The sequence below is a fragment of the Zonotrichia albicollis genome, chromosome 37, assembly GCF_047830755.1.
Source record: "Zonotrichia albicollis isolate bZonAlb1 chromosome 37, bZonAlb1.hap1, whole genome shotgun sequence".
NCBI classification, from domain to species: Eukaryota; Metazoa; Chordata; class Aves; order Passeriformes; family Passerellidae; genus Zonotrichia; species Zonotrichia albicollis.
The window spans coordinates 167,023-177,596 of NC_133855.1; the positions used below are offsets into that span (position 1 = coordinate 167,023).

The window sequence follows — 10,574 nt, forward strand, 5'->3', positions numbered from 1 at the left end:
ATCGCTAGATTTGGTAAAGTCAACTGTGTGCACGTCACTATAGACACGTATAGTCATTACATATGGGCTACGGCTCAGGCAGGAGAGAAAGCTATACATGTTGTCAGACACCTGTTAAGTTGCTTCGCTCTCATGGGAGTTCCAAAGAGTATCAATATGGATAATGCTCCAGCTTACGTGAGTGCTAGGGTTCAGAAATTTTTGAATCAGTGGTCAGTTAAGCATGTGACAGGTATTCCACACTCCCCTACTGGACAGGCAATAGTGGAAAGAGCAAACGGTACCCTTAAGCAATATATTGAAAACCATCAAGATTTGAGAGATCCACAAGCATGTTTGGCTAAGGTCTTGTATGTAATTAATCATTTATGTATTTTTGGGGAAGATGATACCCCTCCTGCAATTAAACATCATCCAAGGTCAGGTCAGGAAAATACTAAGGAAACAGAGGTCTGGGTTAAGTATAAGAACCCCAGTACAGGATTATGGGAAAAACCTGCAAAAGTATTATATTGGGGTCGGGGGTATCTTTGTGTTTCCTCACCTACAGGGCCTCTGTGGGTGCCTGCTAAGTGGACTAAACCTGCTTTTAATGCAGCCTTTGGTGGACCGCCTCACGGAGGAGGACAAGGAGCGACTGGGGAAGAAACTGCTTTTGGTCCTACAACCGCTATTGCTACAGCTGAAGGGATACTCGAAAGCGGTGGACAGAGCACTGACACACTACTGTCGGACAACCCAGGAGCTGATTGGTTTTATTGACTCATTATCAAATCTTCGTTTAACAATTCCAGCAAAGGAACATTGCCTTGACTGTCACGATCCACATTGTGCTGCCTGGATAGCCCTATGTTGTGGGGTTGTGATAGAACTTTTTGGTTAGAACAATCATTATTGTGGGATTTGTGGTGTCACACTTGTAAATACGAGCACCGGTGGAGTAAAAGTTGGCAAGATGAATTAAGGAGACAAACAGGGCAAAATGCGTATATAGCTCTAAGTCTTTATGAGTCTCCTGAACAAAAAATTCTTGCTTATTATCGATGGGAAGTACAATGTGTCATGAATAGAATTAAGGTTCAAAGTAAATCACGCATAGTTTCTGTAAGGTGTAGGAAAGTAGTACCTTTAACACAGCGCTCAATTGTAGGGCCCTTCAAGGGAAATCCTGAAAGGGCACTAGACTGCTGCATTGAAAAGTTGCAGAAATTGAGTTTGCAAGTGGCAGGATCAGTAAAAGTAGGGGCAGCAAGATTAAAGATAGATAAGAAAAAGAAGGCAAAAAAAGGAACGACCTCGTGTAAATAAAGCTATTGGTGATTGCTAATTAACTTTCTATGATTAGGACACTTTTACAGTTGTGGGATCCTCGAGAGGATATAGTTGTTGAGGAAGATAACGAACAAGAACTACGATTGCAAAATAAAATACGTCTTGTGTTAAAGAAAGACCTTGAGCTATTAGCCTCATCTAGTAAAAAAGCTAAAGAAGCTTTGCAATCACCACCATTGAATTGGTTGCATTGGATTGAAGAGACAGACTTTTATACTGGTCCTTACTTACATTCACTTCCTTGTTATGTTTGCAAAAGAGATAATGATAAGTGCTATGCATGGGTAACTTTGCATTGTGCAGATTGTAATCGAGTTGATTGGTATTCACAAAGGTCAATAGGATATTTATGGTGTATACCTTGTTTTAGAAAGTAGATTCGAAATTTTGTCTGGGTTAGAGCTCTTGAACAAAGTACTAGCCTGCCAGGACGGACAAGATTACAGCTTTTTGAGAGTGCAGAACAAGAAATTATAGCATATCTTAGGTAGAAGTTGCAAGAAACACTTAGAATATTTGAAATTAATAAAGCCTCACGCATCATAGCAGCTCGCTGTAAAGCTGATTTGCCTTCAAACTTATGCTATACCTGTAATCAAAGATGCTGATTTAGAATTAGATCAGTGTATTCAAAAATTGATTCAGCCTTACAATAGACAATCTAGCAAACCAGGGAAAAGGCAACGAAGAAAAGAAAAACAAAGCAAGCAGAAGAAAAAATGAAGTTTGTTCTTATTATATTGCTCAATGCTGTAGTAAGTGAAGCAGTAGAAATAACACGTTTTAGTCAGCCAAGAGAAAATTTATGAGTGACGCTTGCTAATCAAATTAACCAATCATCGCTTTGTCTTAGTCTTGGAGGAGTCACTAACCCATTTCGAACATGCCTAGTGAGACTTCCGGTATGGTCTCCTGGAGAATTTTGCAGTTTGATAAAAAATCAAACCTTATGTATGCCTAGCATGTCAAACATCAAATTGCCAGGGCAACAAGAATATACTGCAGGTCAGAGTGATGGCTATCGTCAATGTTTACTGATCCAATCACTCAACACCTCTTTGCATTCTCCTCCTGAGGAATTGGATCTTTTTGGCAGTACAAACGCCAGTTTGTCTAACACTACAACTGGTGGATAGTTTAGCTTCAAATTTTCAAACCGACCAAAAGAAACATGGGCCACCCTAGATTCATTCCTGAATGTGAGTGGAATCTCTCCGCAGCATTACAGTAAATGTAACAGCACAAAAATCACGGAACCACTGAAATTACCCACAGAAATATTTCTAATTTGTGGAGACAGGGCATGGAATGGTATACCAGCTAGACCACAGGGTGGACCCTGTTATTTAGGAAAATTGTCATTGTTTCACCCTAATGTGTCCTTGCTAATGCAGCTGAGTCAAAATTCAAACAGAAAGAGACGTAGCATACATGACTTAGACTGCAGCTCGATAGGAGATCCACAGTTTTGGGGCACATTCAAACAGGTGGTTGTTTCAACTATCTTGCCGGGAGGATCTGCCAATAAGGCTATGAATTTAGCAAAGCAATTAGGGTGCTGGGCAAAGGATGAGCTGAAAAAGACATCACAAATTCTAGACATGCTAACCGCAGATGTGCAGAGTGTTAACCATGCTGTTTTGCAAAATAGAGCTGCCGTAGATTTTTTGCTCTTAGCACAGGGACATAGATGTGAAGAGTTTGAAGGAATGTGTTGCATGAATCTGTCTGATCATTCGGTGTCCATTCACACTAAGATAAAAGAACTGCAACAGGGACTTCACAATCTGAAGGAAGAAGAAGGTTTAGGAATTGACAAATGGCTTAAAAGCTTAGGACTTGGGCCATGGCTGAGGAACCTTGTGATCTATGCTATAGGACTACTGGGTGTAATTTTACTGTTTTTGCTTATTTTGCCTTGTATCTTTAATTGTATTCAAAACATGGTCAGCCGTACAATAGCAAAAACCTGGCAAACTAATCTCCTTGCTCAAGAAGAAAACGGGGGAAATGTGGAGAGTTTTATTAATAGTTGGTTAGCTGAGAAAGGCCATGCTGACATAATGCCGCTGGTTAAGCTGAGAGAGGGAAATCAGCAGTCAGCAAGCTGAAAGAAGATGTCAGCAATTAGCAATCAGTGACCTTGCTGCAACATGAGGAAAGGGAGTAAAGATTAGTCCTGAATATCTCCTAAGAATATGTAGAAAGTATCAAAAGTAGAACCATAGGAATGCAGAAGTAGGTGTAGCGGCTGATATGTAACTAACCAATCCTGAGCTCAACTTTTGCAATATGCATGAAGTTCATTATGAACTGTATTTAACCCGCCATACTGATCAATAAAATCAGGCCTGTGACGATCAATTGATGTCCTAGTCTCCTTCCTTCGTCATCTCACCGCACAGCTGAATTAAACATCTGTGGATACCATGCAAAGGCTCTTTTTGCTTCCCTACCCTGGGCTTTATTAGCAGCTATTGCGGCTGCAGCAATGGCCCATTATGGCAGTGTGGATGCAGGGACACCATGGTGACACTATGAGACCTCATGGATCCAAGGGGCCATTGTGACACTGAAGAACTTCATGGAACCCAGGGTCCATTGTGACACAGCAGGGCCTCATTGGAACCAAGGAACCATTGCTGACAGTACAGGAACTCATGGAAACAAGGGGCTGTGTTGACACAGCAGGGCCACATGGAACCCAGGAGACCAGTGACATTTAGGGACCTCATTTCTGGAGGGTCCATTATGACACTGCAGAAACAAGGAGACCATTGTTGATGTTATGGAAGCTCATGGAACCAAGTAGCCATTGTGACACTCCAGGGCCTTGTTGAACCAGGCAGACCATGGTGACACCACAGAACCTCATGGCACTGAGGGTTTATTGTGACACAGCAGGGACCATGGAGCCAGTTGTCCATTGTGACAGTGTGGATCTGTGGAGACCATGGTGACACCATGGAAGCTTATGGAACAATGGATCAATTGTGACACAGCAAGGTCTCATGGAACCAAGGAGACCTTTCTGAAATCATGGAACCCTGTGGAACCAAGGGTCCATTGTTACAGTCCAGAGCCAAGGAGACCATTGTTGACAGTACAGAACCTCACGGGAACAAGATTCCATTGTTATGCAGTGGGGCTTCATGGAACCAAGGAACCACTGTGACAGAGCAAGGCCACATGAAACCAATGGTCCATGGAGATACTGTGGATCCAAGGAGATCATGGTGATGCTATGGAACCTCGTGGAGCCAAGGGGCCATTGTGACACTGTGGGGCCCCATGAAACCAAATATTAATGGTGACACAGCAGGGCTGCTTGTGACCAATTGTCCATTGTGACACTGCAGATCCAAGAGACCAGGGTGACACTGTGGCAGTTGATGGAACCAAGGGGCTGTTGTGACACTGTGGGGCCCCATGAAACCAAATATTCATGGTGACACAGCGGAGCTGCTTGTGACCAATTGTCCATTGTGACACAGCAGATCCAAGAGACCAGGGTGACACTCTGGCAGTTGATGGAACCAAGGGGCTGTTGTGACACACCAAGGCCTCGTGGAACCAAGGAGAGCATTGTGGCAGTGCAGAACCAAGGAGGCCATTTTGGCAGTATGGAACCCAATGGAACCAAGGTCCATTGTTCTATAGCAGGGCCTCAAGGAACCAAGGGGCCATTGTGAAACTGTGGGGCATAATTGAGTCAAGGACACCACTGATACTGACATCCACTGGATAGAAACTTCTGAACAGAGTTTGGAGTATCTGAAAGCAGGTATTCTTTATTACAGTATGGTTGTTACTTGGGCCATCCTCCCTCCATTGGAGTGCATTAAGCATTGAATGAAAGGAGTTTTTATCACACACACTGATTATGTATCCATTTGCTATCTCCACTTCCTTTAAGTTTATTTGACATAGATGACCCCCCTTATCACAAATCCTTTTATGGTTCTTTGGGTCTTGTCTTCAACATCCAGTGTCCTTTTTACTTGGCTGTTCCTTGATCCCCCCTTTTGACTAAGGGCAATATTGTTGTTCTGCATAACTTCTGTCTTTTCAGCCTTGCAGAGCTGAGCTGGCATACTGCTTGTATTGTGTGTGACTTCTGTTTGCCAGAGGTACATCCTCAATCAGTTTCTCCAAGGCTGTTCTGTTCTACTGTCCTTTACAAGAGTAAATGTTGTTCTGTTCTGCTGTTCTTGTCTCAGTGCTCACCCCACATGAGGCGTCTGCAACCCCCCCAACCTATGGGCCTGGGGTGGGCAAGTGTTCCTGGGGAACAGGGATGGCACAGCTGGGCTGGACTGACCCAAGGGATGTTCCATTCCATGTCACACCATGATCAGCAATCATCTGAGAGAAGCGGGGGGACAAGGAGAGTAGGAGATTAATTTATTTTTTAAGACATTATTCTTTCAAAACAGCACCTACACATAGAGAATCCTCTCCTGCCACAAGGTGGTCAAACATTTTCTGCTGGTAGGAGATTTCCTGTGGATTTGCTTTTCTTCTGTGGCTTTTTCTTTTTGTGGTTGGTTTGTTTGTGGGGTTTTTGGGTTATTGTGGGTGGGTTTTGCTTTGGGTTTTTTGATTGGGTTTGGGGTTTTCATTTTTTTCTTTGGGTTTCGGTTTTACCCTACTGAACTGCCTTTTTTCTGATGCATACGTTTTTTCTGCCCTTTCTTGTGCTTTGCTTGGCACAAGATCTGATGGCAAGATAAATTTACCCCACTCAGTCATCTTGCCCAATTACATTTTGCAGTCACCATTAAGTAGATGAGTTCAGGTACAGACTCCCTGCAATTTGGCAGCATCCACAAAGGCATTGAAAATACATTTCATGCCATTGTAGAGACAATAGAAATATTCCACAGTGGTGGCCAAGGGCTGGTCACTGAGGGATGTCACCAGGGCGTGGCTGCCAAGAGGACTGTGTACCATGGATGACATCTGACCCTCATTGTTCAGCCAAATTCCCACCCAGCCCATGTTCCACTCCTTCAGCCCAGCTCTCTCCAGTCTGGCTCTGAGGAGACCACAGCAGACCCTGTCCCAGGCCTGGCTGAAGTCTGGGCACACAACATCCCCTTCTTTTCCCTCCCACGTGGGCTCTGCAGTCCCTGCCCTGTCCTGCCAGTGCCTGGAATGGCTGCAGGAGGATTTGCCACATCCCCTTCCCTGCTGAGCCTGACCAGGCTGTGACTCTCCCAGTCCCCCTCCCTGCCTTGTTTGCAGATTGGTTCCATGTCTGCCCTTCCCAAGTGCCCAGGACCCTGTGGGATGGCTCTGGCCTTTCCAAGGGGTTTGGGAGAAGTCCCACAGTGATGCTGCCCAGCCTTCCCAGCAGCCCTGACACCAAAGGCCTTTTCCACACCCCTCAGTTCCAGGTCAGTGCCCAGAACATAGCACAGCCCTGTCCAGGTCCCTGGGCTGGTTCAGAAGGGAGGCAGCTCTGATTTCTCCCCACAGACCCTCACTCTGTCCAATGTCTCTCTGTGCAGTCCATGGCTGCCCTGAGCATTTTTTCCTGGAGCCTCCCTGCCTGGGATATTTCTCTCTATGCAGTCCTAACCACAACCCAGCAAAGAATTCAGGTGTTTTCCCAGAGGACGTTACTCTCAGAGTGAAGTGGCCTCAAGGCACTGTTTGTGCCACTGGAATTGTGCCACCCCTGGGTGCTGCTGATGGTGTTTGTGCTCACTGGGGTTCATCTCCACACACACACACAATGCACTGCTGAGATCTCCTCAGCACAGAGCAAACATGGCCTGCTGGCCTGGTCACTTGGTGTCCCTCCATGCAGGGACAAAGAACCTCCTGCAGGTGGGGAGAGGCCAGTGCTGGCAATGGTGGTTGCAGGGGCTGGTGTGGGACAATTGCCCTGGGGCACCTTCCCAGGCTGCCCCAGAACAAAGACACAGCCCAGACCCTGCTCTGCTGCTGTCTCAGGTCCATGCCAGGAGCTCTGGCTGTGCCAGGACACTGCTGTGAGCCCCCCCTGCACACTCCCCCCCTGCCCCAGGCACTGGGCTCTGCTGTGCCAGGGCATTCCTGGAGCACACTGCTGAAAGCAGCTCTGGAGGGGAGCAAAGCCTCCCTGCCCTGCCCTCAGGAGATGCCCTTTGCTGCTGGAGCTGCTGTGCTGGAGCCCAGCTGTGTCCCAGCAGTGCCCATGGCCTGGCCCTGCCTGTGGCCACAGCAGGGACACGCAGAAGGAGAGTGACCAAGCTGCCAGAGCGCTCCGGCCTTACAGCCACAGCAGGGCTGGCAAGGACAGGCTGGAGTTGGGCAGAGCAGCTCCAAAAGGACCAATCCCTGCTGCTCCCTGGCCGTGCTGCTCTGCTGGGACTCTTTTCCCCTTCTTCCCCCTAACTTCACACAGGGCACAGAGTTGGAATTCCAGATGAAACACGCACTGCAAGGAAGCGTCTTTTCTTCAAATGTAGTGATAGCCCAATCCCTGGTTTAGAGAGCTTGTGGGTCAAATTCAAGAGAAAGACAGTGAATTAGATGGTGATTAAATAACTTCATCAAGTACAACATTATGACTAAAAACTCCACTGACCACTACCAAAGACCCAGGAAGGCCCGTTGGGCCTGTCATGAGTTCCATTCCAAAAGCTATGCAAAAGAAAACAGGCTTCTCAAAAGCAGCTAGTCATCATTTTCCTCAGGGCATCCTTGAGCTTCTGGTTTCTCAGGCTGTAGATGAGGGGATTCAGGGCTGGAGGCACCACCGAGTACAGAACTGACACTGCCAGATCCAGGGATGGCGAGGAGATGGAGGGGGGCTTCAGGTAGGCAAAAAATGAGGTGCTGACAAACAGGGAGATCACGGTGAGGTGAGGGAGGCAGGTGGAAAAGGCTTTGTGCCGTCCCTGCTCAGAGGGGATCCTCAGTACGGCCCTGAAGATCTGCACATAGGAGAAAACTATGAACACAAAACAACCAAATGCTAAGAAGGTAGTGAAAACAGAAACTCCAAGTTTCCTGAGGAAGGATTTTGAGCAGGAGAGCTTGAGGAGATGTGGGATTTCACAGAAGAACTGGCCCAGGGCATTGCCATGGCACAGGGGCAGGGAAAATGTATTGGATGTGTGCAGCAGAGCAGTGAGAAAGGCACTGGCCCAGGCAGCTGCTGCCATGTGGGCACAAGCTCTGCTGCCCAGGAGGGTCCCGTAGTGCAGGGGTTTGCAGATGGACACGTAGCGGTCGTAGCACATGACGGTCAAGAGAAAATACTCTGCTGAAATGAAGAAGAGAAAGAAAAAGAGCTGTGCAGCACATCCGGAGTAGGAGATGGCCCTGGTGTCCCAGAGGGAATTGTGCATGGCTTTGGGGACAGTGGTGCAGATCATGCCCAGGTCGCTGAGGGCCAGGTTGAGCAGGAAGAAGAACATGGGCGTGTGCAGGTGGTGGCTGCAGGCTACGGCGCTGATGATGAGGCCGTTGCCCAGGAGGGCAGCCAGGGAGATGCCCAGCAAGAGGCAGAAGTGCAGGAGCTGCAGCTGCCGCGTGTCTGCCAATGGCAGCAGGAGGAAGTGCCTGATGGAGCTGCTGTTGGACATTTGGTGCCTTAGGGTACAGGTATTTATACAGCATTAACACCTGCCTGGGAAGGAAATGGCAGTGCCAGATTGGACATTTCTTCACTCTGGGGGTCGTGGACTGTTGAAAGAAGACTTGAATAGCTGGAGCAAGTCTTTAAGTCTATCCTGTGTATTTTAGTTGGAATTCCCTTCAAAATTAATTCTCTTCCTCTGAGGGAACTTTGCTAAACTTTATTTGAGTTGGGGTTTGTGTGCTGAGTTTCTGCCTCATCTTCAGAAATGCTCTCAGCCTGAACACTCTGGAGCCCAGAAGGAAATCAGGGCTCCCTGTGCCCCAGCGCAGTCAGCGCTAGTCGCCACAAAGATGCCCTTTGTTCATTTCACCTCTTTTGATTTAAGTGTGATCACACCTAAAACTTTCTTGAAAACAAAGTGGACTTTGTGAATTCTCCAGTTTAAAGATAATTTTCTCCCAACTCTTCTCTCTTTTCCTTTGAAGCTGGACAGGGAGGGATACCAAGGGTTGGTCTGGCTCTCTGCTGCCTGGAGTTGTGCCTATTGGGAGCTGTTTCCCTCTATCCAATCCCTGTCCCTGCCACTGCTGCCCGAGCCCAGCCCAGCCCTGGGGGCTCAGCTCTGTCCTGCAGACCCCTCCCAGCACAGGGCACTGCCCAGGGGCATCTCCCTGGCAGCAGAGCCTTAAGGGCAGGCCAGACAAACAGAGATGCTGCAAGCCAAGGTGCTGCTGCTGCTGTCTGTAGGAAGAGGAGGCTGAGGAGGCACTTTCTGAGGGAGAGTTGAGACCCATCTGCTGATGCCCAGGCTGACAGTGCAGGAGTGTCAGTGACACAGCCAAAGATGACAGCCCCTTTCCCTTCCCTTGAGGACAAAGCTGAGAGCAGCCCTGGCCATGAAGCACCATCTCCAGAGCAGGAGGAATCTGCCCTGATGGGGGTGGCTCCTTCCACCTCCAACTTCTCCCCTGCAGCGTCCATGGGGAGCTGCCAGGCAGGCTGAGAGCTGCCCCTGGCAGGTGGCACATGCCCTGGGCTGGCCAAGAGCCGTGAGGGCTGCAGGAGCTGCTCTGCAGGACAGCCCTGGGCAGCCCTGGCTGCAGCCCCAGCTTCAGCCCCTGCAGCCGTCCCTGGCAGCAGGAGCCGTCCTGAACTGTCCCTCTGACGGTGCCCGGGGCAGTCCCGCTCTGCAGCACATCCTCCTCCTCCTGTTCCTGTGCCAGAGAGAAACTGGGAGAGTCCTCCTGACACATCCCCCAGGCTGTGGGGTGTGCTGGCTTCAGGAGATCCCTCCAGGAGCACAGGGGACATTGCCCTGCACCCACACACTCACCATGTTCAGGGCTGTGAAGATCTTTCCCCAAGTGAAGTCTCAGCTCAATGTCTTCCCAATCCTGATTGCCTTCAGCCTGTCTCTGCCTGGCTCCTGTCCCCTCAGTGCCTGCAGGCAGAGCCCTCAGCCCTGCTGGGCTGGGAGAGGAGCTGGCCCTGGGAAGAGCTGTTCCTTTAAAGCTCAGCAGCACAGACACAGCACAAGGACTTTTATGAGCCCCTCAGGGGTTTGGTGTTGTTTACATCAGACTCAGTCCCTGAGATACTGTTTTAAATAAGTTCTCAAGAACTCAAAGTTAAATTGAAACTCCAAAGTTTCTAAAAGTTTAATAAG

The 10,574-nt window shown here is 48.3% G+C and overlaps 1 protein-coding gene across 1 annotated transcript; it reads right to left on the minus strand.

Moving 5' to 3' along the window:
- Positions 1-7,988: 7,988 nt before the first annotated feature.
- On the minus strand, positions 7,989-8,912 carry LOC141726654 (olfactory receptor 14J1-like). Its single transcript, XM_074531613.1, has one exon. The coding sequence runs from the start codon at positions 8,910-8,912 to the stop codon at positions 7,989-7,991; it is 924 nt and encodes a 307-aa protein (XP_074387714.1).
- Positions 8,913-10,574: the final 1,662 nt, after the last annotated feature.

What these genes read in the sequence shown, in the direction of transcription:
- LOC141726654 (XM_074531613.1), bottom strand. Translation starts at nt 8,912, where the DNA reads ATGTCCAACAGCAGCTCCATCAGGCACTTCCTCCTGCTGCCATTGGCA.